At 39.3% G+C, this 18,132-nt stretch overlaps 2 protein-coding genes across 6 annotated transcripts in view; one reads left to right on the forward strand and one right to left on the reverse strand.

The window, feature by feature from the left end:
• The window catches only part of Chst7 (carbohydrate sulfotransferase 7), a 42,568-nt gene extending 36,269 nt beyond the window's left edge, over window positions 1–6,299 (forward strand). Inside the window, exon 2 of the mRNA XM_048461478.3 lies at window positions 5,888–6,299. The gene's annotated coding sequence lies outside the window, so the exon portion shown is untranslated. The remainder of the gene's footprint in view (window positions 1–5,887) is intronic.
• Window positions 6,300–7,792: 1,493 nt separating this feature from the next.
• The window catches only part of Slc9a7 (solute carrier family 9 member A7), a 218,940-nt gene continuing 208,600 nt past the window's right edge, over window positions 7,793–18,132 (reverse strand). For 2 of the 5 annotated variants that reach the window (XM_048461540.3, XM_048461539.3), the window contains one exon: window positions 7,793–15,268. In XM_048461540.3, the coding sequence (XP_048317497.1) occupies window positions 15,017–15,268 (252 nt within the window). In that variant the 3' untranslated portion in view covers window positions 7,793–15,016. The remainder of the gene's footprint in view (window positions 15,269–18,132) is intronic. The other 3 variants (XM_085684298.2, XM_048461542.3, XM_048461541.3) reach the window with 2 other exon arrangements.

Below are 18,132 nucleotides of genomic sequence, written 5' to 3' on the forward strand. Positions count from 1 at the left end.
AAGAGGAGAGGAGAGAGTATGGGTAAGGATAACTAACACTAAAGACCTTTGAAAGAACTATATGGAAATTACTACTATGGAAACTTCCTAAAACATATTTGCATACATATATGAAAAGGGTTTAAGTAGAGTTACCCTGTTTACCTAAAGGTGCAGCTTCAATCCCAGCTCCTCTCCCCATCTTCCCAACATGCCTCTGAAAGCTCTTTTCTTTCTCCCCTCCCCTTTTAATGAAAATAAATTATTTGTTCATACAATTTATCCTGATTATAGTTACTCCTCCCTCTGCTCTTCCCAGTTTCTTCCCAACCCCAATCCATTCCTTTTCTGCTTCTCATTAGAAAGTAATAGGCTTCTAGGAGATAACAACCAAACATGACAACATAAAATATAATAAAATGTCATTTGAGGTTTCTCTCCCACCTGCCAGTTCCCAAATAACCACTCTTAATATTAATAGCAAACTGTTTGGTCTATTAGTTCAGGTTTATTATTAACTAGCTTTTATAACTTAAAACCCATTTCTATTATTCTATATTTTATCACAAGGCTTGTGGCTTGTTACCTCGCATCTTGCTTCCCCAGAGGCTCCTGGTGACTCCTTGACTCTGCCTTCTTTCTCCCTGTATCTGGATTTCCTGCCTAACTATAGTCTGCTCTCCTATAGACTAAAGAAGCTTCTTTATTAACCAAGGTAATAAAATATATTCACAGCAATAAGATAAAAGAAAAGCCATCACATTGAAGTTTGACAAGGCAACCCTCAAGAAAAAGAGAAGGCACAGGAATCCGAGACCCACTCATTCACACTCTTGGGAGTCCCACAAAAATGCTAAACTGAAAGCTGTAATATATATTCAGAGGACCTGGTCCAGACCCATGCAGGCCTTGTGTATGTTGCTTTAGTATCTGTGAGCTTTGCTCATGTTTATTTAGAGGACTTTATTCTCCTAGTGTCCTACATTCTTGCCACCTCTTCTTCTGCAGGGTTCTCTGAGCTCTGGGGGAGGGATTTGATGGAGACTTCCCATTTAGAGCTCTGTGATCCAAGGTCAGTCTCTCTCTCTCTCTCTCTCTCTCTCTCTCTCTCTCTCTCTCTCTCTCTCTCTCTCTTTCTCTCTCTCTCTCTCTCTGTGTGTGTGTATAATGTCTGGCTTTGGGTCTCTGTATTTGGTGTCATCTGCTGCAGTAGGAAGCTTCTCTGATGATGGCTGAATAAGGTACTGATCTATGAATATAGCAGTATATCATTAGGAGTTATTTCATCAGTTTTTAAGACAAGTAATATTTGGTTTTACCCTAGGTGTCTTTAAACCTCTATCAGATGTGTAGTTGGTAAAAATTCTTTTCCCATTCTGTAGACTGTTGCTTTGTCTGAATAACAATGTCATTGGCAATGCAGGAGTTTTTCAATTTCATGAGGTCCAATTTATTAATTGTCAATCTTCGTGGGTGCACGACTGGTGTTCTGTTCAGGTAGTTGTCTCCTGTGCCAGTGTGTTCAAGGCTATTCCCAACTTTTTCTTCTATCAGATTCAGTGGTTTTATGTTGAAGTTCTTGATTCACTTGGATTGAGTTTTGTACAAGATGATAGATATGGATCTATTTGCATACTTTTACATGCCTACATCCATTTTGGCCAGCATCATTTGTTGAAGGTGGTTTTTCCAGTGTGTGTTTCTGACTTCTTTATATATAAAAAAATCAGGTGTTTATAGTTCTGTGGATTTATGTCTGGGTCTTCAGTTCTATTCCATTAATCAACGTGTCTGTTTTTGTACCAGTACCATGCTATTGTATTATTATAGTTCCAAAGTACAACTTGAAGACAGAGATAGTAATACCTCTCACAGTTCTTTTGCTATTCAGTATTGTTGTCTATCCTGGTTTTCTTGTTTTTCCATATAGAAGCTGAAAATTGTCCTTTCAAGATCTGTGAATTCTGTTGGAATTTTTAAGAGCATTGTATTGAATGTGTGTGTGTGTGTGTGTGTGTGTGTGTGTGTGTGTGTGTGTGTGTGTAGGATGGCCATTAATCCTACTGATTCATGGGTATGGGAGATCTTTCCAACTTCTGATATCTTATTCAATTTATTTCTTCAATACCGAAGTTTTATCATACAAACCTTTCACTTACTTCATTATTATTTGAGCCTGTTGTGAAAGGTCTTGTTTCTTTTATCTCTTTCTCAGTCTGTTTATCATTTGTATATAGGAGGACTATATCATTTATCATTATATATAGAAGGACTACTGATTTTTTGTGAGTTAATTTTATATTGAGCTACTTTATAACAGTTACTGTGGCCATGGTGTTTCTTTACAGCAACAGAAACTCTAAATAATACAAATAGGTATATAGAGAGTGAGCAACATTGTTTTGTTCCTGATTTTAGTACAACTGCTTTGAGTTTCTCTCCATTTAATTTGATGTTGGCAATGGTCTTGCTATAAATTGCTTTTATTATGTTTAGATAGGCTCATTATATCCCTATCTCTCCAGGACATTTATCATGAAGAGATATTGGATTTTATCAAAGGCTTTTTCAGCTTCTGAGAGCATATTTTTTTTCCTTTACTTTATTTATATGGTGGATTACACTGATAGATTTTCATATATTGAACCATTCCTTCATCTCTAGGAAGGAGCCTACTTGACCATGGTGTATGATATTTTTTGATGTGCTCTTGGATTTGGATTTGGTTTGCAAGTATTTTCCCAACTATGTTCATAAAAATTAGTCTGTAATTCTTGTTGTTGGGTCTTTATGTAATTTGGGTATCAGGATAACTATGGCCTCATAAAATGAATTGGGCAATGTTCCTTTTGCTTCTATTTTGTGGAATAATTTAAATAGTATTGGCATTAACTCTTCTTTGAAAGTCCGGTAGAATTCTGCACTAAAACTATCTGGTCCTGGGTAAGTGGTACCTATCAAGCAAATTATCCATTTCTTTTATATTTTCCAATTCGTTGGAGTACAGGTTTTTATGTCCTTATGATTCTCTGGATTTCCTTGGTGTCTGTTGTTCTTCCCCCACCCCATTTATTTTTGATTTTGATAATTTGGATATTTTCTCTCCACCTTTTAGCTAATTTAGATAAGGGTTTTTTTCAGTCTTAATGATTTTTTCTCAAAGAATCAACCATTTGTTTCTTGATTATTTGTATTGTCTTTTAGTTTGTTTCTGATTTTAGCCCAGAGTTTGATTATTTCTTGCCATCTTCTCCTTTGCGGTGTGATTTTTTTTTTCCTTTTCGTCTTGTTCTAGAGCGTTCAGGTATGCTGTTAAGTTGTTAGTATGAAATCTCTTCAGTATTTTTTTATGTAGGCACTTGGTGCTAAGTACTTACTTCTTAGAACCACTATAATTGTGTCCTATAAGTTTGGGTATGTTGTGTATTCATTTTCATTCAATTTTAGAAAGTCTTTATTTCTTTCTTGACTCATTTTTCATTCAGTATAGAGCTGTTCACTTTCCTTGAGTTTGTACGCTTTCTGTTGTTTCTGTTGTTGTTGATATCTAGCTTTAATCCATGTGGTCTGATAAGAAGCAGAGAACTTGTCTTTATTTTCTTGTATCTGTTGGTACTTGTTTGTGTCCAAAATTTATGAAGTGCTGAGAAGAAGATGTATTCTTTTGTGTTTGAATGAAATGTTCTGCAAATATCTGTTAGGCTTATTTGGCTTATAATGTCTATTAGCTTTAGCATTTCTCTGTTTAGATTTTTGGGGGGGATTCTTATGACTTGTCTATTGGCAAGAGTGGGGTATTGAAGTCTCCCACTATCAGTGTGTGAGTGTCAATATGTGATTTAAGCAGTATGTAGTGTTTCTTTGTGAATTTGGATGTCATGTTGGGTGCTTAGATGCTAAGAATTAAAATGTCTTTCTTGGTAGATTTTCCCTCTAATGATTAGTTTTGATTTGTTCTATTTTGTTAAATATTAAAATAGCTACACTTGCTTGCATTTACTTGGAATAACTTTTTCAACACTTTACTCTGAGGTAATGTCTATCTTTGCTATTGAGGTATGTTCTTTGGATGCAGCAAAAGGATGGATCCTGTTTTAACATCCTTATGTTTGTCTGTGTCTTTTTATTGAATAATTGAGACCACTGATGAGAGATATAATTGATTGTTGTCTCCTGTGATTTTGATGTTGGTGGTGGTGGCGGTTGTGGGGTGTGTCTATGTGTGTTTCTCACCTCTTCATTTAGCTGGTCTGGGATTATTTATTACCAATGTTTTCTTGGGTGTAGTCAGTCTCTTTAGGTTGGAGTTTTCCTTCTAGCCCCTTCTGTAGGCCTATATTTTGGATAGATATTGCTTAAATTTACTTTTAGCATGGAATATCTTGTTTTTTTCCATCTATGGTAATTGAAAGTTTTGCTGCATATCTGGGCTTGCATCTGTTGTCTCTTGGAGTCTGCAGCATCTCTCTCAAAGTCCTTCTGGCTTTTAGAGTCTCCATTGAGAAGTCAGGTGTAATTCTAATAGGTCTGCTTTTATATGTTACTTGGTCTTTCCCATTGTAGCTTTTAATATTCTTTCTTTGCTCTGTAAATTTACTATTTTGATTATTATGTGCCAAGGGGACTTTCTTTTCTGGTCCAATTTGCTCTATATGCTTCTTGTACCTTCATTGACATCTACTTTTTTATGTTAGGGAAGTTTGCTAAGATCCTGTTGAAAATACTTCCTGTGCCTTTGGCTCGTGTTCCTTTTCCTTCCTCTGTTCCTATTATTCTTGGATTTGGTCTTTTCAGTGTCCCAGATTTTCTGGATCTTTTGAGCCAGGAGTTTTAGAATTAACACTTTCTGACCTATTTATCTATTTTTTTCAATCATATCTTCAACACCCAAGTATCTCCATCTCCTGTATCCTGTTGGTGAAGCTTGCCTCTATGGTTCCTGTTCAAGCTCCTAAATTTTTTACTTTCAGATTTCCCTCAATTTGGGTTTCTTTTATTGATTCTGTTTCCACTTCCATATCATGAACTGTTTTATTAATTTCCTTCCACAAGGAGAGTCTATAGGTGGTGTGCTACAGAGCGAGGGATAAGACTGGGTTATTGGACTTGAAGGCAGTGATAGAGAAGGGAAGTGAAGATCTGCAGTTAGCCTGCCTGCTTCCCTGGCAGGGGTGACATGTGTGTTTCCAAGGAGTACCTGCTGGAGTGGTTGGGAGGCTGGGATAAAGCAATGAGTTGGTGGAAGATCTGTAGGAGCCATTGGAGCTGGAAGCACTTGGGGAAGGGAGGCTGCAGAAGGTATTCTCCTGCAGAGCTGGGGATTAAACAGGAGGAGTGGATTTGGAGGAGCAGAAGAAGAGGTGAATTTCTGCAGTTCGTCTACCTGGCTCCCTGGCTAGAGTGCCAGAAGGCTTTCTTCAATAGGCATCCCAGCTTGGTAGCTGTATTTACACAGCAATATTTGCTTATTATTATCACAGCAATATTATCTTTTCCCATTCACTGAACACTTCAAGTCACATTTTCTCCTTGTCTCTTTTACAAACCAGAAATAATAGGCACTGATTTCGCTATGCATTTTCAATACTTGATAACATAACTTGGATAAAGAAAACTGTAATTTAAATCACCAGGGTTCAACAGACTGTGAGTTTCTTTCTTTCGTTCTTTCTTTCTTTTCTTTTCTTTTCTTTTTTTTTTTTTTTTTGTTTTTTCAAGATAGGGTTTCTCTGTAGCTTTGGTCCCTGTCCTGGAACTAGCTCTTGTAGCCCAGGCTGGTCTCAAACTCACAGAGGCCTGCCTCTGCCTCCCAAGTGCTGGGATTAAAGGCATGCACCACCTGCCACCTCAGTTGGCCAGACTGTGAATTTCTATGAAGGTCAAACATCTTTTGTTCTTTCCCTTCCAGGTCAGTGGCTACAAACAGGTGAGCTCAGCACAGTGGAGAGGCTGCGCAGTGGAGGCAATCTATCATACTGTCAGAGACTGGGACCAATTTGGTACCAACTGCTGTGCAAATCTGCTGGTCAGGAACAGCACAAGCTGTTAAGTAATGACGGACACATTGGCTGAGATGAAGTTTCCCGAAAGGAAGTGACAGTGCAATGTGGATATTTATGGTCATAAAATAGGAAAAGTTTTAGTTCCCAGGCTGAACTTGGCTCTGCTTGAGAGACATTTCAACAAGGCATCCTGACAACAAAGAAGATGTGACATGATTCCATTTCACATCAGTGATGTCTGGACAAAAGTCATCAATGTGAATAAGAGCCAAGTGCAGTTGTGTCTTTCTTGAATAAATTACTTCATATTAAATAAAAGGTCTGGGTGGTTTTGTGTCTACGTTTCTTTCCATTAGCCCTCCTCCTGTAGAACCAGTTTTCCCTGGGGATAGGAGATCTAAAGAAATTGAAACTTTTTTGCTTTCAAATTGTTCTATTTAGTAGTTTTTTAAGTATGCAGTTAAATGACTCAAGCATCAAGCTAATGACAGGGTTTGTTTTGCTAAGCAGATTTGGGGAAATGGGTCAATTGCTTAAATTCAATAAAAGTAGTCTACATAAAAGGAATATAAGAACCATGAAGGAAACTGTATATACGGTTCAAGAATTTTCTTTTTAAATTGCATTTTATCTGTATGGGTGAATTATCTGCATGTATGTCTGTGTGCCATATGCATGCCTAGTTCCCATGGAGGCCAGAAGAGGGAATCAGATCCACTGGAAATGGAGTTACAGATGGTTGTGAGCTTTGTAAACTGACATGTGAGTGCTGAGAATCAAATCCCAGTCCTCTGGAAGAGAAGCCAATGTTCTTAACTACTGAGCCATCTCTATGCCATTTGGATTCAAGAATTTTAGCAGTCATTCTACAAGAAACTATTAAATTACAATGTCAAGTTTATACCCTTCAGTCTCACAGATTCATGTTGCCAACTCCTGGTGATGCGTTCTTTAGGGTTCTGCACTCACAGCCTATGAGACTCTTACGGGCAGGAGGAATCCAAGGCTGAGACCACATTTAAACCATTTCTTTTAAGTCTAAAAATCTCAAAAAGATGTTAGCATGGAGGTTCAGACCCCAGTGTTAACCTGTCTTTGCAGCTAAAGCTGGTCTCAAACTTGTACCTGCCTACTAAGTGTTGGGTTCCAGATGTGTACTAGTATATTCAAATGATACCCTATTCTCTCTTCCCCCTAAAGGTTTATGTATATGTGTTTGCCTCTATGAGATTATGTGCACTACCATTATGAAGTACTAGCAGAATCCAGAAGAGGGCATTGGATCCCCTGGAATTGGAGTTACAGGTGGTTATAAACTGGCCTATGTAGGTTCTGGGAACTGATTCCTGATTTTCTGCAAGAGCAATAAGTGCTGTTAATTACTGAGCCGTTTCTCTAGGTCCCACAATATCCTATTCCAAAGCTGAAAATTTACAAGCACCTAAATTAGGGATTGGAAAAGATTTTCTTAGTAAAAGGTAAGATAGTAAATAATTCAAGCTTTATGTGCCACAGAATCTCTACCATAACTCCTCAGCTCTGTCACTATAACATAAAGAAACTCCAGCTAGCATGCCAAGCAAGTAGTGTAATGGGTGCCAATAAAATTTCATTTACAAACACAGGCTGTGGACTGAATTTGCTCAGGTCCAAGTATATCTTACTCTAGTTTGAATGAATTTCCCTAGAGAGAATAGTCTTAAAAAAAAAAAAAGAAGTAACTTCTGAGTGAGAAAAAGAACCATGCTGGAAATATGATCACACTGTATACATATAGCAGAGGAGCTCTGAAAACACAAAACACCATTAACTCGGCCAGTTAATCTTTTTATTTTGAATTTTGTTAAAAAAAGCTTAGCGAAAAACATGTTAAATATTAGTAAAGGACAGGAAACCACGAGGCTAGGTTTACAATAAATAGCAATCTAAACAGCTATCCAAAGGTGAGCATTTAGTAAAAGGTGAGGAGGGGAGAGCACTTTAGGGTTCCTACTGCAGTTTTCCTGATTGCACAAATGTAGCAGATAATTCCTAGTCTGTAATGTTCACAGTTAAAACACTTTGATGTCATTTTCTATAAAATTCTCCCAAATATACTGTCAGCCCTCTAGAAAAAGTTCACCAGAAAGTCCCATCATTGCAAGCTGAATTCCCCCTATTCTGCTTTTAAAATTGCTTTCCCGCAATTGAATCTTTGTGGTCTTCTCATTTCATTATCATAGTGGGCATAGTAAAACATGCCAAAAAAGAAGGATCAGGTGGATTTAGGTTAGAAAAGAAAAAAGAAAAGAAAGGCTAGAGGGAAATGGCCCTACTGTGAAGTTACATTTTAAATAAAGTGCTTCCAGCACTAACTTATATACCCACAGACGGAATACCCACAAAACGGAAAAGCGTCCATCCTCTGTTCTTCCACGGCCTGCAAGTAGAATCATCATAATGAGTGCCCATCTGCCCTTGGATGTACCTATTCACGAACGCCAGGATGGCCACTTTCTGAAAAGTGCTTTCAGTAGAAAACCCTCAGTGCCTCATGATAGTCACTTCTTTTGCCGGCTCAGTTTCTTCAGCATATACAGTATATATAGTCAGAAACATTTCCAACTGGCCAAGAATTGAAGGTAAACTGGGACATTTAGAGATTCTCTTGTGCCCTTTTAATGATGATGTGACAAGATGATGTGTGTTCTCATACCTACTTCAGGCCTTCTCAAAAAGCAACACGACAGATAGACCCTCCTTTTAATGTTCCCCAAGGCTTGCTGCCCACATGTTTCAAATGGGTCACAGTTATAGCATGCCCTGCTTAGAAATATAAAATGAACATTAAAAACTTTAGTTTTGCTCTTTATAATTTGCCAGCAGTTAGTAATAAGATATATCTGCTAATTTGACATATGTGTATGAAAACTGGAAGGTGGATAGGATAGGTTTTTTTTTTGTTTGTTTTGTTTTTTTTTTTTTGGTCCTGTTTTGAAAGAATCGTCAGAGAATGCTTTTCTGTTTGATGCTACCACATTCATTCCTATGATACGTTTCTATGGACTGTCAAACTAGGTTTTCAAAAGGGGGTGAAGTCATTTTAGGTGTCAGATGTGTTGTTTCTAAAGTAAACTCTTGGTCACGAGTTTCATTCAACTTACTGCCTTAGAACACAGCAGCTGATGCTGGCAAACCAAAGTCACTTAAAAAAAAAAAAACAGCTGAAGAGCTCAAACTCAACGCACAGGAGAGGGTCTGCCCTATCTTAAGAGTCAACATCAAAATACAGGAGTGAAGCTCTCAAGCACCCAAGTTTCTCTGCTGTAAGGATCTGCTCAGCAAGCTGCCATCCCAGCAGCCCTCTCTGCAGATGACATTTTAGATGAATGGTGATGTCATCTCTGGGCTACTTTGAGTTTTCTTCGAACTCATAGAGGGAACAAGGCAGGTTACAAGAGGATGGTCTGATGAGTTGCTCAATTGTCCTCTGATCTCAGTGATGTTTCTGTACCAGGGAACCAATGGTTCACATTAACTGTCTGACATGATTACATTCACTTGTACTGGAGACAAGGCAAGGGAGAGACGGTAGAGGGCAATGGGAAGCAGATCTTTCTTTTGGAAGGAACTGAATCTTTGCTCTAGATAAAACTGGTCCCATACAGATGAGACAACCTTTTTTTTCCCCTTTTTATCAAAAGAGATCTTATTTTTCTATGAAACCACAAGTTTAGACCACAAGGTTAGAGGTCTAGAGGATCCAACCCAAAGTGCACCTTGCTGTTTGCTTGATGAGACATTTGATATCACAGCATGATTTGTTTGGCTCCAGGGCATCATGGTCACTCTCAGAAGTACCCTGGATGACAGAGTTGGCATGCCCTTTCTACAGGGTTGGTAGGAAGAAACACACAAGCGTTTTACATACCAGAATTCCCTCTCTAGGAAAGCTTTGGCTTTCCAGGTCGTTCCCACGGGAGCATTATGAAAAACAAGAGTGGGGTTTTATCTTCTATCAGAGCTGTACTACTGCTGACATGAGACAACAGAGTAACCACAACCTTTCCCCATGCTGCCTTATTCTGTGGATAAGGCATGTGGACTCACAAGACAAAGTTTGACCACAAAAAGGAACTATTAATTCCATACTGAATTGAAAGGACAGCTTCCCAGAATCCTTTTGGGTTGAACTACTCAGCAGATCAAAGACAAAAACTCCCTTCCCCAATCACAAGTGCCAATAAAGATGACAAGTGTGAGATTCGTCTACACACACACACACACACACACACACACACACACACACACACACGTCACTCTCAGCTCTCCTTCAAGTCATTGTTTTCATGTGGAAGACAACCTTGACTTCTGCAAAATGGGCAGGAACGTTTTCCAGTGGCCTAGTCTGTATTAGCAATCAGTTTCAGTTTTGTCACTAACAATTACTAAACAAACATTCCTTTAACGAAGCTTTTAAAGCGTTCCTTGTAAACATGCAAAAGGCTCAACCTTCTACACAGGAGGTATCCTAGAACTTTCAAAACAAACCACACATGCTAGACCCCACCCTGAAGCTGCAAAATCCAAATCTTGAGGGTTCTATACCTTTAACTGGCCTTTTTATTTTCATACCTGGGACTAGAACCCAGGGTCTTGGCATACTAGGAAGTGCTCTACAGCTAATCCAAACCTGTGGCCTTGCATTTTTTAAATTCAAGATCATAGAAAGGTAACAGCAGTCTGAGTTCAGAATGCCTGATCTAGAATATTCCAGTCCGCAGAATTGTCATCCCCCTCAACTCAGAATGAACAGGTTTGAAAGATGACTTGGATTACTTTCTGAGATAAGCCTGACCATTACTCAGCAATTCCAGTCTCGTTTCCAGATAGCTGCCTTTGAAGTAGGCAGTTTCAGGGTTTTGTGGCACCCCTACTTTTTTCCATGCAGCCTGGGGACAACACTTCAATGCAAAACCACTTCTATAGGTAGTTTCATCATTTTTTTAAAAAAAGATTTTATTTATTTATTATGTATCCAGTCCTTTGCCTATATGTATGCTTGCAGGCCAGAAGAGGGCACTAAATGTCATTGCAGATGGTTGTGAGCCATCATGTGGTTGCTGGGAATTGAACTCAGGACCTTTGAAAGAGCAATCAGTGCTTTTAACCACTGAGCCATCTCTCCAACCCAGGTAGCTTCATCTTTGAGAACTGTTGGGAAGTCAGGGTTAGTCTCCACATTTTGCAAGTAAAGATCAGGGCTACTTTTCAAAATAATGAAGATTATAAGACCCTTTAAGAGGAACACAACAGGATTATGCTAAGACTAGGATGTTAATAAGGTTAATAATAAGGTTGATGTCCTAGTGCTTGTGAGCATTATTTTGTATGAAGTGGGGAGAAAAGCCACCACATTATAAAAACATCTTTTAGAAATTGAGTTCCCCAAACTGCTAGCACTGTAAGACATGGAAAGAAACTCTAGGATTTCTTTCAGTATTTTACCTACTTTAAGAGTAGGTAAATTAGGATAGCTCATTCGGAAAAAATTTAAACTGAAATGCCATATTTCAAACTATGTCCATATTAAGCGGGTGCAGTAGCCTCTCCACCAAAAAAAAAAATGACATCTCTTTGCATAGTACTCAAGAGACACATGAATTCCTAAACTTATAGAAGACAGCATTTTCTACTGGATTATGTTCCATTGCTTTGCTTCTGATTCCTCATGTAGCCACTAATATTGCAGCATGCATCAGTTCAATGTCGGAAGTTCTAAGTTTTAAGACTTCTATGGAGCACAACTGGCCTCACTGAGTAGAGCAGGAGTCTACAGTGCAGTAAGAGCAGGCAGCTCCTTCCTATTTCCTTTGGTGTCTGTGCTGCCTATAGGACTGCTAAAGAAGGCGGTATTGACTCTGCAGCTCTGGGGCCTTGGTGGAGATGTCTGTATGACAAGCAGGTGCTCTAAGATTTTCACTTCTGTAATGGACTCCTTGGGTACCCTGACTCTGGAAACTAGATGAATGGAATAATTCCAGGTATGATGGCAGAAAGCAAAAAATATCTCTCAATATACCTCAGAAATAAAAATACCTCAATCAAACATATTCTCAATAGCAAATGCCTTTCTTACTAAGTATGCACAGAAGAGAATATTGACTAAAATATTCTATGTGTTGATCAAGAGTTGACTACTTTTAGTTTCATTTATTATATGAAAAATCTAAGAATAAAAAGACAGATAATTAAGTATAGTTTGTTTTAAACTCCGGGTAAGCTGCTTGTACTTCACAGGAGGAACCTTGCAGCTTAGAAAAATGGGAAAACACATAATCTGAAACTGGAAAGTGCTATGGGCCTCTGCAGGCCTGCTAAGCAACTCAGGGAGCAACTAGAATCTCCCAGGAGAGAAGTCTAGACTTTAGGAGAGAGGGGTTTATTATGCAAGAATTAGAATCTCCTAAAAAAAATGAGAAAGATGAGGTATAGAATTTTCAAACTAATGTTGCAGGCTAAGCTACTCAGTACAACCACGACACGAAAAGAACAAGAGCATGAAACAATCAACTTGTTATAAACAGGAAAACCAACCACAGCTATTATAAATTCTGCATACATAGGCTGCCAGAGAGTGGGCAAAACAGAATCCAGGAACAAAAAGGAAACTGCTCGAATGATTATAAATTGATCATCATGAAGAAATTCTAATGAAAAATGCTGAATCCCACCCCCCAAAGGAAACACAAAAAAAATGGCAGATGATACAGAAACTGTTACCTCAGACAGAGGAGATCACACTGGAGAGCTGACCAGGGCCAACATGTGGGACCTCCCCTGTAAAACCTCAAGAACAGCTTAAAATAATACAAAAAAGCAGTAGAGAATATTGAAATCACATTGAAAACTTGATAACCGAGTTATACAAGATACACTGAGAAGATCTGAATGATGAAGATATAGCATCATGACAAGACTGTGAACTTTCAAAAACTCAAGATGCTGGAGTTACAGATTCAGCAATGTAAACAACTGATGAAAAGACCATTTCCAGCAGCTACTCACTACAGTATGTGATGCTGGTACTGCTTCACCACCAGGAAAATAAGTTTTAGATGAAGAAGCTTTCCAGAAGGCAGTTTTCATCTGGGATTGGAGGAAAATGAATCCCATGAAGACAGAGCCAGTTGGTTAAAGCAACATTTTAAAAATAGGACTACCTTTGACCACTAGAATGGAGAAGGTCTGATTTGGACAATCTTGGGGCATGGTCATTAGCCACAGCAAGGTAAGCCTCATAGTCTGTCCAGAAGTTCTCCAGTTTGCCTGGTGGATCTGCCTAAAGCCTAGCCCTCCTCACCTTCTACTTCAGACTTTAGGCAGACATAATCCTCTTTATCTGAACATAGCTAAGTATACCAAAGATAATTCCTGAAGAAAGTAAACCAAATCAGATTGGCTAGAAGAAAAGGTTCAAAAATCAGAATGGAGCATGGCAATAAGACCTAGACTATGAGAAGGTTGCTACAGGGATGTTCCTTGACCAATACCACCGCTCACATACAAAGAGATGAGTCAGCTTTGATTCCTGGAGTTATCAGACTATACAAAAAAACGTGTGGTCAGAGATCAGAATGCCAGTCATTTAATAGTTTTAAGAAGTCTGATTTTTTTTCTGGACTTCCCTTTCTTCCCTGGAAGAGCAGAAATGTTAAATCATTTAAAGGGTTTTGGATATTTAATTTTAGCAACAAAAGTTTAGATCAAAATAAAAGCATCAGAATGATTTTCATCTTCTAGGTATTGAAAATAGTACCAATGGGAAAGGAATTATTAAAAATATTGAAGTTTTTGTCCTAAAGATAGGTGGCATTGGAAACTCAGCCTTTACTTGAACATATACATTTACATAATTTATAACAAAGCAAGTTCTATATTCCATTGAGTGTGATTTTGGAATTACCTCTTTTGGATGTTTCAAAATGAAATTTATGTAAAATAATAATAAAGATTTCTATCTTTTCTTTGTAGGTTATTATTCACAATGAAATCTTTCCTCTAACCACAGTCTGCGGCCTCTTGCGTTTCTTCCTGCCTTCTCTTCTCTAGATAATAGCAGTATCCATGTTATCTCAAACCCTGTGGTAGCTACACCTCAGTCTAGCAGTGACCGTCCAGGCAGTGGGCTCACATGGTAGCCTCCAAAGTCAACTGAGTATTGCAGTGATATAGTCAGCAGGTTCTCAACACCTCCTGTCCTCATATTAATTAAGAAAACAGAACATGATTTGTCTTTAGTTTTAAACATTTCAGTAACTCTTTTATAGAGATTTCCAGAGAAGGAACTAGAGTTCTTTCCCCCATACTGAAATGCTCTCGGAAACTCCCCACCACTCACACACTTTTTGCAGTGCTGGGGATGGAACCCAGGGTCTTCTGCATTGTAGGCAAGCACTCTAGCATTCTGCCATTGAGCTAATGCCCCAGCCTATGGACATGCTTCCTAATCTTCAGTCTAGGAGCAACATAGATGGAACAGCTAGGACTCTGACAGGAGGATGCAGCTGTGTAAGTCTTCAGAGCCAGGGGCTCTACTGTCTGGTGTAACACCAGCATCTAGCACCACTGAGTCTGATTTCATTTTCCTTTCTTCACTGTCTTTTGTCTAACTTGTCCTCCCAACTTAATGTTCCTTAAAGCCAGCTAGACTGGCAATACAGCCCTGTATCTGCCACACATCTGCCCCACCATTGTCAGATGCTGCAGGAAGTGAAGTGAGAAACAATTAAAGCATGCTATTACTTTGTTGAACTCTGAAATAGTGTACTACTATGTGAAAAAGTGGGACTAGGTCTGCATTTGTCTTAATTTAGAGACGTTTTAGCTCCAGCATCCGAGTTTTGGGTTAAGTTTTAAGTGATGATAGTTTCAGGGCCCAATGAAATAGAAGCATTAGTTTAACCCAGTCAATGTCACACCTCAAACACACTGGAACATTTGGCCATCCTCATCCTCATGAGAGCCTCCCTGATCCTTCAGGACTTAGGGTGAAGTCATGCATTTTCCTGTAGTGGAAACACAAGGGGGGTACCCCGACTGGAAACCTTGTGATCTCCCATTCCCAGGTCTTGTTCAAACACTTCCTCCGAGCTGCTTTTTGTTCTCCGACCGCCCTCGAGACTTGTGGAGGCAGTGTAGGAGCTCGAGGAGCCATTTGCTGTCACAGTGCTGTCTCCATAGGTCAAAGTGAGGTCACCCTCCGTCAGGATGAAATCAGAGTCATCTTCTCTCAGCGGCTCTTGGTTCTGAAAGGTACAACCAATAAAAGGGGAGCCTGAGATTTTCCAGAGCTGGGGCAACCTAACCCCAAATCCTCATATCAGAAAACCAAGGCTATAGGGGGGCTATAGCAGTCAAGAACATTTGTTGCTCTTGCAGAGGACCCAGGTCCAATTACTAGCACCCAAATTAGGCAATTCACAACTACCTGTGATTCCAGTTCTAGGGGATCCAAAACCCTCTGGCTTCAGTGGGTACCAGCACACATTTAGTATGTATACATACATATACCCAGGCACACAAATACACATATACTAAAAATACCCAAATACACATACATTTAAAAAATCTTAAAAAATAAAACCTAAGGATTTTATGAAATTTGCTGACCTACATCCTTGGTGTAGTCACTGTATAGACACTATGGTGTTTTCAATCAAAGCAATGTTGCCTAAACCAGGCAGATTAGATTTCAGATGCATGATAGCTCAGGGGCTAGTATCTAAGAGAAGAAAGCAGGCTGGCTGCATTCTCAACTTCCCCACACATACAGAAATAATGTTACCAGGAAAGCTATGAATAAACACTTCAAATAGGCTCTGCTTCTCTCCTACTGAACAGGTCTTCTGGGTGGGTCTGCTGCCTGTTTACATGTAAGCAAGCCTTTCCCCTAGCCTGCAAGGGTGGGAGTAAACCATCGTGAGGATTTCTTTTTTTCCCTCTACTGTCTCCACATCTTCAGCTGGACCAAGTGACTGATTGATAGGGAGAATGCACTTTAAGAGCCTTTATTAAATACCTCGTGGAACCCTCCCATAAGCTCGCCTGCCAATAAAGGGTATGGGCACCAGCATCACAGTAGGAAACCCATGCTGTGAGAACTCATGGAATGTGCCAAAAAGTTGTCCAGCTGACAGGAAGTAGAGCTAAAATTTGTGTTGCCTCCAGCCTAGTTTGATCCACATAAAAGATGTGGAAAAAAATTAGTGGGTCAGAAAAAGGTTCAGAATGGAAAAGAATAAACAAGGAGGGCTTAGCAAGGTCATAAATCCTTGAAGTTATCAGATAGTGGGGAGAGAGTCAGGAGACAGTGTGAGTTCACATAGACTTTTGCATTCTCTGTGCTTTCACAGCACAGCAAAAGAAACCATGACCTTGCTCCTGTCTGTGCTGTTATCTTTCCAATACTAGGAGGGGCTTTCTCAAATGGCAAGCAGTATGTCAGGACACCTGAGATGTCTGTTCTATCATTTCCCATCAGCCCTTCCAAACTCTTCTGAAGTCTTGTGTCCTGTAGACTGACATCAAAACCTCTTCTATCCAGCCCCCTTAAGTCATGCTGTGCAAAACTATGGGTGTTCCCCCCCCCCGGTTGGCATGTGAACTCCCCACTTCAATGATAACATCCATGGTTTTCTTCTTGTCTTCCTAAGTGATGCTTAGTTGACAAAGGCTTCTTTAGTATAAGAATCCCAAGCCTAAACTGAGCCATAATCCAAGCTTTTTGAGTACTATCTTTACCTTTTTACAGTTTTTATTAGTTGTATAAAACAACAGGTTTTATCATAACATCATGACATAATGCCAAAAGTCTCATGGTTCAAATATTGTTTCATGTATGAAATTATTATAAATATAAAATTAACTTTAGGCTATGTATACAAGGTATATTTGAGACATAAATGAGTTATGGTTAATGTAAATAATGGATTGTGAACACCTCAAAGCTCTCCAAATAAATTTCACCTATTAAAAATAGCCTATAGAGCCAGGTGGTGGTGGCGCATGCCTTTAATCCCAGAAATTGGGAGGCAGAAGCAGGCAGATCTCTGTGAGTTCAAGACCAGCCTGGGCTACAAGAGCTAGTTCCAGGACAAGGACCAAAGCTACAGAGAAACCCTGTTTCAAAAAAAAGTCTATAGATGATGAGTAGGAACCCACACAACAGGTGTCAAATGGCCATGAGACCTACCCAGTTAGCAACTCTTACCTGGCACTAACTAGAAGAAGCCCCTCTATTTTTCTCAACTTTGGATTCCTCAATTTATAATACATATCAATTGTTAATACAATTGATAAGACTGTTTTCACTCAACAGGAGGCCTCGCCATATCTGGAAATAGCTAAGATGCTGGGCCAAAGAACCTCAGCCCAAATGGACAGCATCAGCAACAAGGGTGGTTCTTGTCTTGGTAGTTCAAGATTGGATGGGTGTGTGAAGCCCAGAGCCCAAATATTATTCCTGGAGCAAACCTTGAGTAGTGTCTTGAAGTGCTGAAAGACACTTGGTTTCTGTGACTGCAAGAAACTTACTGTTGTCAGACGATTTCGAATATTCCTAATCTCTGAGAAAGGGGGCAATTAATCAGCTTCAGATCAGAGAAGGTTTATTTTAAGTGGCTGAAGCTTTGGGTTTAAATGCCCCATTCACAGTCTTTTCCCCCTTTTCTCCCCAGTGCTGGGAATGGAACCCAGGGTTTCATAATCACTAAGCAGGCATTCTTCCACTGAGCTACATCCTCAAAGGCCTTTTTCTTATAACTTAAAGTAGTCTATTCCAGGGGTCACAAAAGTCTCACTTGAATATGGGAGGAAGAGCTGGGGATGCTAGGAAGCTCAGATATCTTTAAGACAAGAAGGTATGAATGTTGTTCTCTTCACAGTAGGTGAATATGTGAGAAAAAGACTGAGACAGAATTATATTTTTCCATGGCACAACCCACTCTCCCAAAGAGACAGCCCAGCTGCTTTACAAGAACAAAGTTCTGTCACTTGTGTTCATGATGCATGTGTGCGTGCACCTGCACATGGAGGGCAGTGGTTGATATCGAATGATTCTTTGATTGTTCTCTACTTACTGACAACCTATCTGTCACATTTTCAATGGTAG

Source organism: Myodes glareolus, chromosome X, assembly GCF_982192425.1.
Source record: "Myodes glareolus chromosome X, mMyoGla1.1, whole genome shotgun sequence".
Lineage (NCBI taxonomy): Eukaryota > Metazoa > Chordata > Mammalia > Rodentia > Cricetidae > Myodes > Myodes glareolus.